Source organism: Ailuropoda melanoleuca, chromosome 6 (genome assembly GCF_002007445.2).
Source record: "Ailuropoda melanoleuca isolate Jingjing chromosome 6, ASM200744v2, whole genome shotgun sequence".
NCBI lineage: Eukaryota > Metazoa > Chordata > Mammalia > Carnivora > Ursidae > Ailuropoda > Ailuropoda melanoleuca.
Window position 1 is genome coordinate 39,250,895 of NC_048223.1, and position 18,600 is coordinate 39,269,494.

General features: G+C 39.7%; 1 protein-coding gene across 19 annotated transcripts in view; it reads right to left on the reverse strand.

Annotated features, from left to right (window-relative positions):
* ARPP21 (cAMP regulated phosphoprotein 21) overlaps positions 1 to 18,600 on the reverse strand; it is a 151,699-nt gene that overhangs the window by 66,027 nt on the left and 67,072 nt on the right. For 10 of the 19 annotated variants that reach the window (XM_019794561.2, XM_034662269.1, XM_019794558.2 and 7 more), the window contains 4 exons: positions 17,244 to 17,345; positions 10,969 to 11,006; positions 9,076 to 9,135; positions 5,657 to 5,889 (listed from right to left, as the gene is read on the reverse strand). In XM_019794561.2, the coding sequence (XP_019650120.1) occupies positions 5,657 to 5,889; positions 9,076 to 9,135; positions 10,969 to 11,006; positions 17,244 to 17,345 (433 nt within the window). The remainder of the gene's footprint in view (positions 1 to 5,656; positions 5,890 to 9,075; positions 9,136 to 10,968; positions 11,007 to 17,243; positions 17,346 to 18,600) is intronic. The other 9 variants (XM_019794563.2, XM_034662270.1, XM_034662268.1 and 6 more) reach the window with 8 other exon arrangements.

Below are 18,600 nucleotides of genomic sequence, written 5' to 3' on the forward strand. Positions count from 1 at the left end.
TGAACTGCCCCATGTGATTTGATGCTGCAGTCCAAGTTTGACACTAGTGCAGAGGGAACAACAAGAGTAATAAACAATAACAAAACCTCCTGCCCCCAGACACTGAAGGTCATACAAAATAGGTTCAGCCCACCTCCAGGCTGAGGGGTCAGACAATGGAAAGGGTTGGGACTAGGGAGGCATGTCCTGAGTAATTTGAGGTGTCAGCTGGTGTTGGCATGGGGAGGGGGGTGGTCATGAAGGGACGGATGCACACAGCTGATGTGCCACAAGAAAATCCAGAGTGTTTTTTCTTGGTTTTCAGAAGACGGCTATTAATCACTGATGTACAAAATCATGTGTTCTATCAACAGGAGAAAAGCAGCACCTTCAACAGGAACAATGAGAAGGCAGTACAAAGACAACACAAAGAATCTGCTTCCACAGGTTAAAAGGATAGAAAGGAGACGAATTTAGCTTAAACTCTCAACACTTGGAAAGATGGAGACAGTGAATCCTCCTTAGGGGGGTGGCTCAGCAACCACCATGCAGCCAGGGTTGGTAACTGGCTTTTTTGGCTGGCTTACAACCAGCTTTGAACAGCCTGCAAACATCATGTTGTACACATAGCCAGTGTTAGTGAAATTCTTGATCAAAAATGGATGCTAGCAATGGTGATGAAAAGGAACAGGATTAGAAGTGTTCAAAAATATTTTAAAAAATGAAATTGATATTTGAGAACTTTACTGCTTTGGATGCTGAGAATTAAAGTGTGTCCATTCTCCTTTTCTCAGGGAATTGAATGTTAACAATGGCAAATATTTAAATAGTATGTCTACGTGACAAGTGATGTGCTGATCACTATGTGAATTACCTAGGCTCATTTTCACAGCAACCTCATTTTGAAAATGAGAACTGATCCTCAGAGATGTTAAGTAAATTTCCCAAGCATACTTCATGTGCGGGGCAGAGTCTGTGTTCAAACCCAGGCAACAGGAGCACGTGGACCACGCCTTACTCCCAGAGTCACTAGAGTGACATGTAAGCAGGGACCAGGCCCATCAGGACTGTGCCAAGTTCTAGCAGATACAGCACAGAAAGCCAGGGCTGCCCACAATGAAATGCTCAGACATGAAGGCTGGACCCTAAGGGGCAGCTCGCGGAAGGTGTAGGGACAAGACATCAGGGTGACTGATGGGGAACTCTGGTGAACACTCAAGAGACAGGAAAAAGGAAAAGGGAAAAATGGGGGGGGGAGGTTGTATAAAAGATAGTAAGGCAAAGCCAAATGGAGAACTGGGCAGAGAGGAAGGGTGTGGGCAGAGTCCCTTGGAATAAGGAAGCACCCCCCACTCTCCAGCGAGGAAGCATCCTGAGTTCTAGCTCCTGTTCTGCCACTGACTGGCTGTGTTTTCTTCATGAAGTGATTACTTCTTCTTTTTTCTTTTTTTCTTTTCTTTTCTTTTCTTTTTTTTTTTTTTTTTTTTTTTTTTTTTTTTTTTTTTTTTTTTTTTTTTTAGATTTATTTATTTGAGAGAGAGAGAGAGAGAGATTGTGGAGGGGAGAAGCAGAGGGCGAGAGAAACTCAAGCAGACTGTGCTGAACCCAGAGCCCAATGTTGGCCTCAATCTCAGGACCCTGAGAACACAACCTAAACCAAAACCAAGGGTTGGATGCTTAACTGACTGCACCACCCAGGCGCCCCTGAACTGACTGACTACTTCTTTAGACCTTAGTATTCTCTTTTGTAAAATATAAGTCACCAGACTAAATGGTGAGTAGCTATGAGGATGATGGCCTTAAAGTTCCTCCTAGCTTGACCAACCTTTAGACTGGTTTCTTCCAGAGGATCAGCCCTCTATCTCCCTTTTCTTAGAGCATTTCTGCCCCTTTGTGGTGTAAATCTTCCTCTAGCCTCTTAACTGCTTTACAATCCAGGTATGTCTTTCTTGAGGATTCAGGAGCCATCTCTTTAAAATGTAATAATCAAGAGAACTAGTGCCCTTGTCTGCCAGTTTCTGTGGGAGGGTAGAAAGAAGACTGACTTGGATAAGCCCCAATCAGCAAAGATGACTTAGTTGTATTCACCAACCACCTGTCTACCTTTCCCCAGGGCTTTTCCAGTGATTCCTTCCAGCACTTAAAACTCCCCTGCGATTCGTTAGTGCAGGGTTGATTTCAGTCTTCTTTCTCTACTGCAATGGTCTTGACCCTTATTGCAATAGTTATGAATAGAACCTTCCTTGTCTGTTTATCTCCTCTGATGAAATTCTTCTTTTATAAGGATCCTGAACCATAAGCATTTTTTCCTGGGTTAATAACTCAAGAAAATATTTCCAGATTCGGGGGTCAGAGAATTCAATAGAATGACCTAAAGCTTCTGAAATTACAAGGAGAAAGAGAACACCTAGGCTGCATTAGCACTGTAATGAAAATAAACACAAAGAAGAGAAGTGGTAGAAGGATGAGGTGTCTTTCATTGGCTCCAAAAATATTCCAGAAGGTAAACAAGGAGGTGACAACAAGAATACACTTGGATCCCAAAAACAAAATACCACGCCATGTAAAATTACTAAAACAAAACATAAGGATATCTTATTTCTCCAGAGCAGTTGTTCTCAAAACATGGTTTGAAAACAAGCAATCTGTGCTTTCACAAATCCTTCAGATGATTCCAGCACAGCTATAGTCAAGAACCCCTGCTCTGGAGATCGAGAGAGAGGACGGTAGTAAAGCAATGTCCTTTGACCAGGGTGGAAAGAAAGAGATTTCATACTCATTTCCCAACTTCATAGCTACGACCAAGATGCAGCAGAGGTTATGGTACAAGCACCGTTCCGTCCTCTCCATGAGGAGGTCATGACAGAATGACGTCATCTACGTCTGGAGTCGTGTGCTGGACCTCTGGTAGGTGACCATCACTAAGCTCAATGTCAGGGGTACGTTCAGGGAAAGACAGCCCAGGCCTTCAGAGCATGTGCTCATACATTCAGACTTCAGCAATAAGCTCCTTCCAAAATGTAGGAAAGCATGTTCCCACCTGGGAAAGTCTCATCATTATCTATTTAAAGCTCGAACCTATGTAATTAGAGGAGGAGAAGAGTAACTTAAATGTCACAACTCCAGGCTTGGTTTCTGAAAGGTCAAAAAAAAGTTTGCAACTCCACTGCGAATAATGAGGCAAAAAATTGAAAACTTGTGCGGTTCTGAAGATCCATGACAGCAAAACTGACAGCTTTGCTTCATAAAACCATCTTGGGAAATTGCAAGCTTGTTTTGACATTCTATCTTGATCGCCTTTAATTTTTTTTTTTTTTTTTGCTTTCTGTTCCTGCACCTTGACAAGCTTTCAAAAGGAGACACTTAGATTAAAAGGGAAAAAATGTCTGAAGCACTTAACAATTTCTAATCATTCTTCAAAGAACATGGCATTTTAGCATTCTTGAAGTGTTTTAAATGTTTCCAAAGAGCTTTTCTTTGGAAGTGATTGGGAGGTTGGTGTATGGAGAATGACGATTAATTTAAAAATCTTAAGAGCTCTTTTGGTGTGCTGGAATTTTTAAGTGCACCATTTAAGGTCCTTGGTTTCTGCATTTTAAGGAGATTTAAAACTATTTAACCTTTCTTAGTTTACAAGAGCTCAAGTGCACCACAGTGGGTTTTCTTGACTTCAGTTGCTGCAATAGCAGGATATAAGAGCAATTAATTAGAGTAAGACATCAAGAATTCACCAATTGGTAATATGACAGAAGGCAGAAGGCAGTGTGAGCCCACCTGAATCTTTCCAAGGAGCAGGAAATATGTATGCATATAGTAGTGGCTGTGACTAAATACTATTAATTTTCTGCCTGTGTAGGAAAACACGAGATAATTTCTTAGGAGCATTTTCAACAACATAATTATGTTAAACCGTTAGCATAATGAGCCTCGATTTCACAAAGAGTGCCCCCTAGCGTGAGTGTGAAGCTTGGATAGGAAAGTATTCACAATTAGGAAACCCATGTCTAATCGCTGTTGGTGTTGGCCATTCACCATCCCCCTCCCCGCTCTGCAACCCCAGGCCTGTGAATGCACCCCCAGTGTGTCCAACACCCAGGGCATGTTACTGAATCACAGCTCTCAACCCCCACCCTAGCTCCGAACTTCTGAAGCAAAACCAAAACCAAACAGAAACATTACAAACTATAACCACAAACTGAAGTTCATGGAGAACTACTGAATGGTCATCTGTCACTTTCCAGTGATTCTAAGAGGTATTTTGATTGAGAACATTTGAAAATAATTTGAAAACAATGGTAAGGGATTTTGGAGCCAGAGAAGCTGGGAATGGCAGACCATGATAGAGATTTTTTGGACTCATATGAACCCCATAGTATTAATGCTTCTATCAGTTTAAAGTTGTTTCCAGGTCATGGTTCTCATTAGTGCTCAATTCCCAAAGACTGTCCATGCAAACCTGAACTGCCTACCTCAGAAGATCACTATTCACTTAGAAGAAAACACAAGGTTAATAAAAGAGATGACTGCACTGGGCTACTTGGAACTCTAAGCCTTTCTGAGGCTCACTTTCCTTATCTGTGAAGCACGGATGGAAGCATTAAGTAGCAGTAACAAAAATAAAAATGAACTCGTGTTTATTGAGGGCTTATAACCTGCCAGGTATTATTCTAATAGCCTTATGTATATTAAGTCTTTTAGTCTTCAGATAACCTTGCAATATAGGGACTACAATTATTCCCATTTCTCAGATGAGGAAACCAAGACACAAATAGGTTAACTCGCCCACAATCATACTAACAGCATGCCAAAGCAGCAGCCCAAACTATTAATATTATAATTACCTTACAGAGTGGTTTTAAGAAACTGATCATAGTGTTATACTAAAAACAGTAGCTAACTTTTGTTAAATAGTTACCATGAGCAGGTGCCTTGGTAACCATTTGTATATAAATAATTGAACTGTAATATACAATAGTTTTCTGGGGCGGGGGTGTGGGTGGGAAATGTCATATTCTTTTATAACCTGAAAGTTGAAATGACATTGGGTCACTTATGTCAAGAGGTTTTCAAATGGAGTCAGGAGGCCATTAAGGAGATGGACATTTGCCACGTCCTCACCTGTAGAACCATGAACTTTTGAACTGAGGCGAACTGCAAATATGCCAAGGACTCAGCCCAAATACCTTCAACCTGCTACAGTAAGAGATGGCTTAGCAATAGCCTTTGAAACCAATTAGAGTTAATCAAGATCAGCATTGTGCCACCAACACCAATCAAAAATTCTTTGTAAACAACGTACACAAGAATTCCCTTTTTTGCTTTAAAAACTCCTGACTTTTGCTCCCAAGTGGGACACTATTTGGGCTGCTACCCGTATCTGTGTACCCCGAATTGTAATGCTTTGATCTCAAATAAATGCTCTTGCTCAATTATTGCCTCCTAACAATTTTAGGTTGACAACAGATAGGGCAACCGAAGGTTAAGGAGGTTGGTAATTTGACCTAGGCACACAGTTAGAAAGAGACAGGGTCAGTATTTTCATTGCATCTTCTGACTTCCCAGATGTCCCAGCAAATAATATCATCATTAACTAATGGGAAGCCAGAGGAAATAATGACTGTATGGGTTGGGCAGAATCTAGGAAATACAACAGGACATAAACCCATTCAGTACTAACTACCTGCTTTGGACAACTTCCCGGTACTCCTGGTACTGGATGTGCTGTCACCCCTGGTCAGCACCGTGATGCCCCCAAAACTTGCCGTCTTGGTCATGGTGGGCTTGAGATTGCGGTTGGAGCTGTCAGAGTCTGTGCTGCTCCAGGCCCTCTGGTGGTCCGACCACTTAAGCTCATTCTCTGAGCTGCTCTGTCGACTCCCAGATGTTCTCCCTGAGCCATCTCTGTTGCCCCTGGAGCACAGCCATCGGAAAGATGCACAGGGATAGTGTTACATTCCATGAGTGGTACAGACATAGAGCGGGACCTTTCTTGGAAAAGCCGTCTACAAGAGACCCGTCTTGCAACCCTTTACATTAAGCCTGTTGCCTCACAAACAGAGCCACAGATCCCTCATTGATGCACAGACAGATAACACACCACACATAACGTGCATGTTTACACACAGAAAAACCAAACCTGGAAATGTCACACCATTCCTCTGCCAGTGAAGGAGAAACAAGTAGAAAAAACATGGTTGTTAACTTCTCTTGTGGAGAAGAGAGGAAGATAAATTCTCCTGGCCCAAGTCAACAATGAATCAAGGTTTGGGAACAATTATGATCTTGAATGATCCTGAAAGCAACTCCCACTCCCTTTAGCATTAAATAATTAGACCATGGGAAAATGCACACAGAGGCAGCGAAGCCATTTATTATTTTCTAACTTGATGAGATGTCTATCTGAATTCATTAAGGCTTTGACAGTCAGCACAGAAATCACAGAAATTACCTTGTTGACCAAGGGTGAGAGTTTTGCCCCTTGATCAAGTTTAACCTTCATGGGCAAAGGAAAGTGTCTTTTAATCCTTTTCACATAGAAAAACTTGTGATAATAACAACACCAGTATAAACACTACACTGACATGAAACTTTCCAAGGGGATCAATGGAAATAACAAAGCTTCTGTAGGTGAAAGAACACATTGGTTCAAAATCCAAACTGAAAAAGAGTGAATGTATGGGAAGAGATCCAATAGGCAGAAGTGATTTCTGAAGACTCCAGAATATCTCTAAGTAGGACACAAAATTACATGTGTTTTATAGAGAAAGTTGATGAAATTTGCATTTTCATTGGTTTCCAATCTGCTTAAAGAGGAACTTAGTGAATATTTTCAAAGCTTTTCCTGCAGTTGGAAATAAGATGTGATTAAAATACTCTAAGATTCTCATGGATTATAAGTAAGTAAAGGGGACATAAATCATGGGCAATAGATACAACCCCTAATTTCATTATCACTAAGCAACATGACATGCTCAAGTGTAGATCCAAATTTCACAGATGTGGTCAATAGCTTTGTTAATAAAGACAACGATAGACCACGGAGATGTTAGGAGTATGCACATCTGATTGAAATGCTCACCTCCAAATTGTGCAGAAGGCACACAGAAAATTTCAGGTTTTGTTTCGACTTTACTTAATAAACTTTTCTTTTGTTTTATGAGAACTTAAGAAGGTAAATGGGTCCAAGAGATAATAAAAATGAAATGGGTCATCTGTGATAGGAACTTTGTAAATTGAGGGGAGGACAGAAAACTCACAAAACAAAAAGTACTCAGTGCCCTGCTGTCCTGCATCAATGTTTTCTTATATTTTCTCTGTTAGCACCTCAGGGATGGCTGGGTTTAGAAGGAGCATCTAAAAAAAGACCAGATTGTGAGTAGAAAGTATCACACATTCACCAATGGTCAGGTGGCTTGAATTCTTAAAAAACTCCTTTGAAATTCAAGAAAGCCAGAGGAGGTGGGGTGGAGGGAAAAAAACCCAGCCTCTTCAAGGGTGCGGTGCTCCATTCCTGATTGTTTTCCTTTCAAGTTCCAAATTCAACTTTATTCTTTTCGCATTTAATTCTGATTAATTTGACCTGTCTTTGACAAAGCCTGGCAAAATCATTATTTAGCAACTGTGAATGCACCAGGGATGTGACAATAGTCTCACTTGGAGCTAATTTGGAATATTGCATATAGGAAAAGATTTGGAGTAGTCCTTAGACTCAGCATACAGGATGCCTCAGAAGGCAGCTCCCCATATGCAAGTGATGATCACGAACTCTTCTTTAGTTTCCCTCTCCCTATGCCCCTTGGACCTTCATGAGAGGAAATGCCAGTGTGGCTGAGCCTGTCTGCAAAAGAATGTCTACTACTATTCCTGGGTGCAAGCTAGTGTGCTGGAGTTTGCAGGTTTCACTCTGGCATTGGGTAACTCCTCTAGACTTGTGCCACATCCTTGGCCAATAAGACAACCTAAAATTGCCTTAACTTCTTCTGCCTCTACTCTCCACCAGTTCAAATCAGCATCCCGAAGTCAAGAGCTGTCAAAATTCCCAAAAGAGGGAATTTAAGTTGCTGCTTTAGAGCTAGCATTAATGAGATTCATAATAATGCATCTAATTCTGATTTATGGATCTCTATTTATACACTGAAACAATATTTTATTGCTCTATCTACTGATTATTCACCTTAGCATTGGCAAAGTGAGGTCCAGAATTGAATTTCATATCTATTTGGGTGTAACCACCAGTGCCTTCCTATCCCTCCAAAGCCCAGTCTTGGTCCCTTCCTACGGGGAACCAGGAATACAATGGTAATGAGGTGTCTGGTCATCAAGAGGAGTTGGTCCTTGTGTATGTAATGAGAATTTGATCCCAGAGTAGTCATAAAGCATGTACTTTAAGTTCTGTTTCTGTGCTGATTAATATAACTAACATTTATTTTCCTTCATGTCTGCACTTTTTTTTTTTTTGCCAAGTTATATCTGATGTATACTTTGAGTTGCTTTTACTGTTGTATGGATGTCTTCGTGCTAAGTCATCGTGCTTGATGATTTCCCCTTATCTTACACAGATCTTGATTTAAATAATTCATTTTAATTGGAAGCAATCCTGTACCTTTCCTTAGAATTAAGATCTGTGCTTGAAAAACATATTTGAAATATTATGATGGATGGCAGTGGCTAAAAATTAACTACTCAAATGGAGCTACCATTTGTTTCTTTTCCAGTACCAGGCATGTATATATAATTGCAAATCATCAGAGAAATTTTAATTTGGTGTAATTCACCAAAGTTGATTTGGGAATATTAAATCAGTGTGCTGCCAAAGTTAACCTTTGAGGGGAAACCAAAATAAAAACAAAAACACTACCAAAAATGGAAAGTCAGAGGAAGAACCTGAAAGGATTGTACACCAAGCAGTAATTTCCCGATCCCATATCTCATATTATTCAATATAGCTTCAGCTCCAGCTCTGTAACAAGCTTTACAAAGATACAACCAAACATATTTATTTTATGAACAGATATTTTACACTAATACACTTATATTTAACATTGATTCTGCCACATAATCTGAAAACACAGTTTTAAAAAAGTAAACCATACCAACCGAAAGAGCTGTCTTTTCTTATAGGTCTCATTGCATATGTTACTGTCTTCCAAGAGCCTACTGGAAATGAAAAACATGGTTTTTATGATATGAAACCTAATGACACTAAATGCCCTATGTTAAACGGATGTGTACTCTTTTGTAACAGTACTGCACTCGCAAATCAACCCCGTGCGCTGTTTTCTGTGCATGATGTTGAACTTTGCAATAATAAATTAATGACAGAATGATTTTTTCCCTTATCCTAGGATTAAGGGGCCGATACTAGATAAAAAGGAAAGGAAGGAGAAATAGAAGGAATGGAAGAGGAGAGGAAAATAAAGGAAATTGATGTTTAATAGATATTAAATGTATTAGTTGTGATTATTTCCCTTTGGGTAATATTAAAGTTATCTTTTGTCGGGGGGGGGGGGTAGGCAGAGTGAAATACTGACATTCCAAAGACAGGTATCCAAGAAATGCTTTTATTTTGGTAGGGAATCTACTCAATTAGATTTTTGCTTTTTGGAAATACCAAGATTTGTTCATATATGCAATGCATGTATGTGACCATTTTGGTAATGATGAATATAATTCAGTTTTAATCTAAGGGACACTTAAAGTGCATTAGCAGTCTTCTTATGCAAAATTCAAGTAAATGAATAAAATTTGGGCATAAAGCAGGGAAAATGATTGGCTGGATGACTAAGGAATAAGGTTACTCACTAAACTGAATTATAAGCACTCACTTCATCCTTTTAGTTAGAATGTAGAATTTTGGAATGCTTCTGCATTATCCCTCAGACGTTAGTGCTCATGAATTCTTAATTTAACTGTAAATAGGGAATATTCACTTAAAGCTGTATGGCTTTGAGGATGTTTTTGAACGCCTTCTTTAGACATGTTTTCTACTTTCATCTATTCTTCTAGAAGAGGTTGTTCAATGAGAGGGTTAGCTACTCAAAGATTTCTAACTGCTAATATAAAAGATAGACTTTTTTTCCCCAATCATCTCTTATGCTCGGTTTAAATTTTCTCTAAGTACTGGAATTTAATCAAACAGCCTCCATTTTAATCAGTTTTACAGGGGCACCCATTAAGCTGACACCTGAAATAAAGTTAAGCACTACTTTCTGAAGGGATACCATATTTCCATTCCAACTTCCCCACTCTGATGCACCTTAAATGTGATTAATACAGCTAATGTGGAATTCTTCAATTCCCCTTGAAAAGCTGCAATTAAATCAATGGAGTATTTGAATATCTATGTCAGTTTAGAACTATTTCTTAAAAGTATATGTTAAATTTGAAAACCTTTGGCTCATATGCTCAAGATTTTGTGTAAGTTGTATAACCCATTCATCTCACAACAACTACCTCCCTACTAACTTTCAAGTTAGTAAATTTAGATCAGTATAGATAGATTTCCAAGTTAGACTAACGGGTTGTTTAGAGTGAGAAACTTAAAGCAATATTATTCCAACTACTGTTTTCATAGCTGTATATAATTACGGGGCACAGGAAGTGGCTAATGATACCCAATATACAAATACTGTGAACAGGCTAGTCCATAAGCCAATGAAATTGCAAGTTCATTTGTGCTTTGTAATGCCTGGTAAAGGTAGCAGGAATTAGACCTCTGGAAGAACCAGAAGTTGAGACTTTAAATGAGGAAAATGTACAAAATTATGTTTGGAAGTAACAGAGAAGTATTTCCCCAAATTAAATAGTTTTTTAGGCATGCTAAATAACATATATGTGTATGCATATAAGTGTGTACACATAGATATATGTATTTATTTATACATATATTCAAGCACACACTTATACATGGGATATATACCTATGAGTAAACAGGACACACATGACAGACTTTGATCTTCTAAAGACATGAAAAAGCAAATTTCATTTTACCTGTTTTCCACAAAAAGGCTTTCCTGGGAGCAAACTGACTGAAAAATAAAAAAAGGCATTGTATCAGACGTTCTGGATGTGCTGAGGTATCCCAAATCCTTGCCTGCTTTTAAAACTACTCTTCCCCTCCAAGAGGAAAAGAATTCAGAAAAATATGTACTATGTTTTGTAAAAGTGGAAATAAAAAAGGAAAAAATTGGTTAGAGTTAGACATGTAAACCATTCTCTTTCTCTTTCAGCACACAAGTACTTTTCCATCAGGGCATCTCCAGGTTACAGATAGATTTAGCCTGTTTCAGCATCAAGGGCAGAAGGAGAGAGGTGAATGAAACTGTCTGAGATTCAGAGACCCATGTGCCCACCGGATCCTAAGCGCACAGTTTCTTCTGAGGCTACGGAGATGCAGCCCCCAACAAGAGCCAAAGGACTGGTTCAAATCAAGGCAGAGCGTGGGCACTTAGCACAATCCACCTGAGGATGGGACAGTCCTAGAACCACAATCCTGCTGTTATCACCTGGCAATCAGAGACTCTCTTGAAATAAACAGATTGACTGCAACATTCTCAAAATTGAAGAGACGCCATCAATCAATTTGTAGAGGGGGACCTCACAGAAGACAAATGAGAACAAAATGAAGCTAATCAGAAAAAAAAAGTCAAGCCCATCTAATATTTTGTTTTGCTTTTGTTTTTCACACAGAAAAACAATGACTTTCTTCTTAGCTTCCATTCCCTTAGCTATCACTTCTCCACTGTCTTGTGTTTAATACTCATGTAGGGAAGAGAAAATTCTATTACCATTACAAGACGGGGAAAGGCAAATCAAATTAAATTTTTAAAAGCAGAAAAAAAGAAATCTAAACAAAATATGGTGCAATGGTTCTATAACATAGTGACTGTGTTTAGGAATTAAAAAAAACCATTTCAAAATAATGAGTTTCTTTTTTTTTTTAAATGCTGAGTTTCTAAACATAAATATATATGCCATATTATATGCGTAGATTTTCTAAATGATGAATAAATGACCTGCTAAATGGGTAAATTGAGACTTAACAGGTCCATTTTAAGAGAAAATAAAACTAAAGTAAATAAGGACCTTTCAATATCAAATTTTTAAAAGATTAGCTAATGTAACCACTACTCAGAGAGGCAAACAGGATATCGGTTTCTCTGCACATTTTGTTGGAGAAATAAATCATTTCCTTCCACTAAACCAAAGGGCTAGCTTTGGGCATAATGTGTTTTCCTCAGTGGTCTGAACGTTTCAGTGAGGGCATCTCTAGAACCATTTCTATTTTAACCTTTGTGCATTTAACATGCATTCTGAGTACACAAAAATCTTATTTAACAAAAAGCAAAAAAAAAAAAAGCCAATTAAGAAAAAAGCTTTGCAGAAAGTATTTTTTTTAAATTTGACATCTGTATTTATAAACAAATACAATTTATGTATCACTGATATAATTCCTATGAAGATATCTTTATAGTAAGTGAAAGATCCCACTATCTTCATTTCCTTTAGCTTGGTTTTACTTCTGGTTTGAGTCAAGTCATGGAATTGTCTCAGGAATATATCATGAACGCCATACTTTGCTACTACTCAGCTCTTGCAGTTGGAAAGAGGTCAGTTATGTTTATAATGCTCTGCTGGGTAGCGGAATTACTGAAACTCTGCTACTGCTTTGAAAGACTTGATCAGACATACTGATCTCTTCAGACTCACCAATCGAATAGTATTGGGGGTAAAGTTAAGCTGCCGTAACTCTTTGAATGAAAAAATAAGCCACATGCAAGTCAAAGATAACTTTCCCAAAAACATATCTCAAGAGTATTTTCCAATTTTTGTGCAAAGGTCCTAAAGATTTATCACATGATCCTTTCAACATAGTTTCATAAATAAGGCAGACATGGTTATGGGCTGTGATTCAGTAGCTGGTGAAAATAAACTTTAAAAAAGTTATTAATATAACTTGCAAATTTTAATAGCAGAGAAAGATAAAAGTGTCACAGTAATTAAGTGCAGCATTCAAAGCTGTCACTTACATGCATTCTCAGATATAAAGGGCTCTTTTTTCCTTTCTTTTAGGGAGAAAATGGTTTTGCCTAATGGATTACAGAGTTCTCTCCCACACCTCACCCCCAATCCTGGTGGCATCACATGCCCTTCTCAACGGTTGTCACGGAAGAGGGATCCCAGTGCATGCTGGGGAGAGCAAGGATGAGCTCCTCCCAGAATCCCTGTTTACACATAAATATCCTTCAGAAACCATCCTCCAGGCAAAACATGTCTTTCTCAAATATATTGCTTTAGCAACGTAACCTTGCCAAAGCCAGCAACATTGCATTGAATTAATCATAAAATAAGCTGAAATTCTTGCTAAAGGAAATAAGAGTTATATTTCAAATATTTCTGACTACAAAAACACACTCATTTTTTTATTTGAGAACTAAATTGTTGTGTGCCTTGACTTACAACAACTTCATTCTCAAATAATAAATATGCCTTATCTCAGACCACCCAAATTCTCAAACTATATTGAAATTATTTTTCTAGAAAATCCCCAAATAATCCACATATTTTGATTGTGGACCTAAATAAAAAAGCACACATGCACGCACACACACACACAAACACACAGAGCTTAGACACCAAGATACATTCGTAAAATATTCAAGAACACTACTAATTTTAAAATAAATTTTGATTTTGCTAAAGTGTCAATACCAGGAAGTATTTCCCTATAACTATTGTAACTTCAAGTAGGAAAAACAAAAACAAACCACCTCTACATAAATATGTCACTATTTGAACCTGTTTGAATGACTCCACTACTTAAATAGTAATTGGCAAGGGATGCTGCTTTTATTATCTCAGTTTTTAAATTATGAAGACACTAAATTAAAGGCCAGTTAAGAAAAACATTAGACACCTGTAACTTAGTTTCCTCATGCTGGATTCTTTGCATCGGTTTTATAGTTGATTTACTATATTTGATTTATTACCTTGTGTAATTCAGGAATCTGGGAAGTGGTAATGGTTGTTTGGGAATCTGGAATTGTATAGATGAAGACTCTCTAAAGTGTTCTGTCTTTACATAAGTGGAAAGGAAGATGTGTTACTATATGTATTCAAGGAAGTTCATATTACTATGTTATGTCCTTGTGTTTGCATTAATAAATGCAATCTCCTGTGAACACATGGTGGTCCCCAATGATCCCTGCCTCTCAGTATTCACAACCAAGGTATTTTTGTAGTACCTCCCACATCATACCAGTTTGGTCTGTGTGTCCAGCCGAATACAGCAGAAGGGAAGGTATGTCAGCTCCAAGATTAGGTTATAAAAGCCTGTAGCTTACATCTTGGGCTCTCTTTCTCTCTCTCTCGGATCACTTGCTCTGGGGAACCTGGTTGCCAGATCATAAAGATGGTCAATAGCCTATGGAGAGGCCCACATAGTGGGAACTGAGATCTCCATCTAGCCAGCTAGGAACTGAGGCCTGCCGCCATGTGGGTGGGTTTGGAAGCAGACAACCACTCCATCAAGCCTTCAGATGACCACAGCCCCAGCTGATGGCTTGACTGTAACCTCACGAAAGCCTGTGAGCCAGAACTGGCCAGCTAAGCCACCCTCCGATTCCTGACCCACAGAAACTGTGAGGTAAAAAGCACTTTGTGTGTTTAATTTGTCAAATTTGGGGATAATTTGTTATGCAGCAATTAATAGCTAAACACAGGGAACACCAGCCTTGTGACCGCATTGTTTCTACAGAGCTGCAGGGCTAGGGAGAAAGCACTGGGAATCTTTTTTCCCCTCTAGGAGAGTGGCTCTTAGCCTTTTAAGGGGGATGAAAACTTGTAAAACTATGATAAACAATCAAGATCTTTTCCTAAGAAAAATGTACCTACACTCATGGACGTAATATTTTGCAGATGATGTCAGGGACTTTATTTAATCTCTGACAACTTTCGATGAATATACTCTGGGTACGGGATGCCAATTAAAAAACCCCAGCCCAGGAGATCAGGTGGAAAAGTAATGCCAGAAACAGGCAGGTGCCCCACCTGAATTAATAAACCCGGAACTGTTGGCCACCAGAGAACCTATCACAGCAGCTCACACCTCTCCTCTACTCCTGCAGGGGGAAGAAACCACAGAATTTCAAAGAAGGTTGCCAAAAGATGCCATGGATTGGAAAAGTTATGACAATAGCTTGACATTTAAGCTTTCCCACAGTTCAGTCTGCTTTTACTTTTTTTTTTAAGTAAGCTCCATGCCCAGCATGGAACCCAATTAAGGGCTTGAACTCAGGACCTTGGGATCAAGACCTGAGCTGAGATCAAGAGCTGAACACTCAACCAACTGAGCCATTCAGGTGCCCCCAGTCTGCTTTTACCGTTTTAAGAAATGTCAGCAGTTAGCTATTGAGGCTTGAAACAGCAACACTTGCCTCTAATCTTAACCTGGGACCCAGACTCCTTGCTGTTGATCTCCTTAATAGGGCTGTCGGGAAATGTAATGCGTACAGGGAGTCATGCTGACCCCTCCTTGCCTGCGATGACCCCTCTGTGGACACAGGGATGAACACAGGCAGCTCCTCCTCACAGGCAGGCATCAAGGATGCTTCTCCTACCACCTAGCCCTTGAGTGCCTGGCAATGTGGCACTACTTTGAAAAAAAAAAAAAAGCATAATGTTTGTATATCATCTAGGTGATTAGTATTTGCTTTTCAACACAACTCATTTATAAATTTTATGACTTGCCAGAATGAGAATCAGAGGGAAATTGTGTGTGTGTGTGTGTGTGTGTGTGTGTGTGTGTGTAAGGCAGGGGGAGGGAAGGATGGGGACAGAGAAAGAAAGAAAAAGTGTAAAAAATAAACTAGACTTCAGAAGACTTTCTCTCCATGAAGGTCATCAAACAGGAACATGCTGCCTCCCAGTCCACTGTACTATCATGAGTACAACAGAGCCTCTCCTTACTTCATCCTTTTATCCAGGAAACACAGTTAAAAGCCTACCATGTGTCAGGCTATGCTTTGCATCACCAGTAACTATGACCATAAGAAAAGTCTAAGTAGCCCACACATATGCAGAATCTTCTAAAATTGTACATGGACAGTATCCTTCTATAGCTACCTCTCTCACACTGGGCTAACTCCAGAGCTCTGAGCCAGATTATTCAATCATTAAAGTTCTATTTTATTGTATCCAAGAAAGGCAGTGAGGATCTAGAAGAGGTAACAGAAACCTGTATCAACATGAAAGAAATGCACTGTTGGTGGAGTTTGAATTTTCTCTCTAGCTTTATACTGAAGGATCCAGCATGAGTTGGAGGACCAGGGAAACTGGTTTGGGCCTGAAAGCTCCAAGGTCAGAAGGCCTCCTCCATGCTAAGTGGAGGAGCCTAGGTCTCTAGTCTGGCTTGGTAATGGCCTTCAGAGTGAATCACAAAGGGAGGAAGGATGGCCCACCTAACCCAGCAAAGCCACGGAAGATCTCCGCGAAGGAGCTCCCGCCTCTACTTTTGCCAAGGGAAGAAGAGCCCACAACATCTTAGGAGGCTGACAAATGATTTCATGGAAAGGAAAAGCTATGATGGCACTAGCTTACCCTTTTAGCTTTCTTGCACTTAAATCCAGCTCTTTTAAATCACTTTTCCATTTTTATTTAATTTAATTGCATTTTATTTTGGCCACAGTGGGTAAAAGGATAGAAAAATCCCCCACCACATTTTCTTTGCAGGGATTTGAACAAAAGGAATCATTTTATGATTATTCCCTTGTGATAAACTGCTCACAGACCTAATTTGATCTGAAATTGAGGAGGAAAATGACTATTATCATTTAACTTTGGTATAATAAAATGCCTGTGCTTGCTAAGAATGCAGAAAACCCTGTGTTTATGTATGTGATTTACAGATTCTCTTTCTTTTTTATATGTCTTTTTTTCTGCACAACATTAGGGTTAAAAAGACAATAGTTGGCTGTCTGCAGGCTAATATGGATGTGAAGGCAGTTTTTCAAATCTGGCAACCTTGCTGCGAACTTAGGGTCCATTTTACTGACCAAAATCACACGTCTATTCCCCCTTAGGTCAGATCCTAGGAACACACACAACTCTTGGCTGCTTTTTCGTCACTTCCCTGAACCAGGTCCTCTTCCAAAAACACCTCTGGTGTGCTGCCGTTCGATTTGTCCCTGGCTCCAGCTTCCTGAGTCCTGCCAGCTCACTGTCTGGGGAAGGACCGCACTAAAGAGGCAATTAAAACAACTACTCACATCGTGTGCAAATATTCTCTCCCTCACTCTCTGATATTCCTCTTCTCTCTCTTCAATTGATTTACTTCGTCTGTCATCTCTAAATGGATGCATTCTGTTTTGCTGAACAGAAAAAAGAAATCGGTACGGTTATCCAAGTTGAGCTGCTGGAAATCTGCAGTTAAGCAACTGTCAGCTGAGAATAATAAATGTTCACTTAAATAAATGGAGCATGAAGAGTCTCATTCCCTCTGGTCCCTAAGTAGGCTGTGCTGGTGTGTGTGGTGTGCGGTGTGTGCATGACACGCAATGGCAGGTGTCTGCTGCTCCTGGTTGCTTCCCCACTGGATGTAGGCAGTACAGCTGTTTCCAGAACGAAAGCACCTGGATGTGCCTCAGGGGTTCAGCCAGTTCAACTATGAAGTGGGTCACAGTAATGGACTCTGTCTCCTTTGCTAACCTGTGTGCTTTGGCGTCCTTAGACGAAGGCAGCATGCTGAGGAAGTGGCTAGTTCAAGGTGGCTAAGGAAAGAAATGGCTCTGAAAATCTGGGCACTAGAGACACAGAACAAGGGAACAGAGAAAGTAATGGGCAGAAAGGAAACTGTGGACATGATGTCTCCATGTTCTAATTTGTGTTTCTTCTTTACTCAGTGACTGACTGATCCTGTGCCCTGTGTTTTGCTTAGAAAGTAGAAACTAAATTTGAAAAGCCTGTTTGTTGATTAGGGTCAATGCCAGGGAATCTAGAGTAACAATCCAAAGAACTCCAGCATGAGGACTGGTCTTCAGCCTTGCATCTGCACCGCTGCCTGCATCTCAACTACCCTCCCATCATGTTCTTGCCATTCCTCACAAAATGCTCTGCATTAACCACGTTCATCCATCCACTCAACAAACGCCCACTAAGTACACGACACAGGCATGTGGCTCGGAGTCAACTGGAGCTACTTGTCGTTTGATGGTGGTGGCGGTGGGGGTAGGAAGAAACGAGATACAAATGATGAACAGGTTTAAAAAAAAAGTGCGTCAGAGATGCACGTACTGGCTTCCAGTGACTCACTGAGAGTCATTAAAATAATAACTTGAGTGAGATGCATATTGTCTTACCTTTAAGAATTCTAAAGCAAAGTCTATTTTCAAAAAATCTATTTTGAAAGTCAGAGACACAAAGTGTAATTGTAATGGCATTATATAACTCCCTACTGTTCTAATTATTGTTTAACATTTGTTTTCTTTTGCCATTCACTTAGATTTCTTCTTAATCACCCTGGATCCCACCCTCCCCAACCCCCAATCTGGAGAAGAGGTTTAGCAAAGTCTCTCTACCCTTGCCGAGGAACCATGAATAAGGCTACTCTAGGACAACATAATGTTT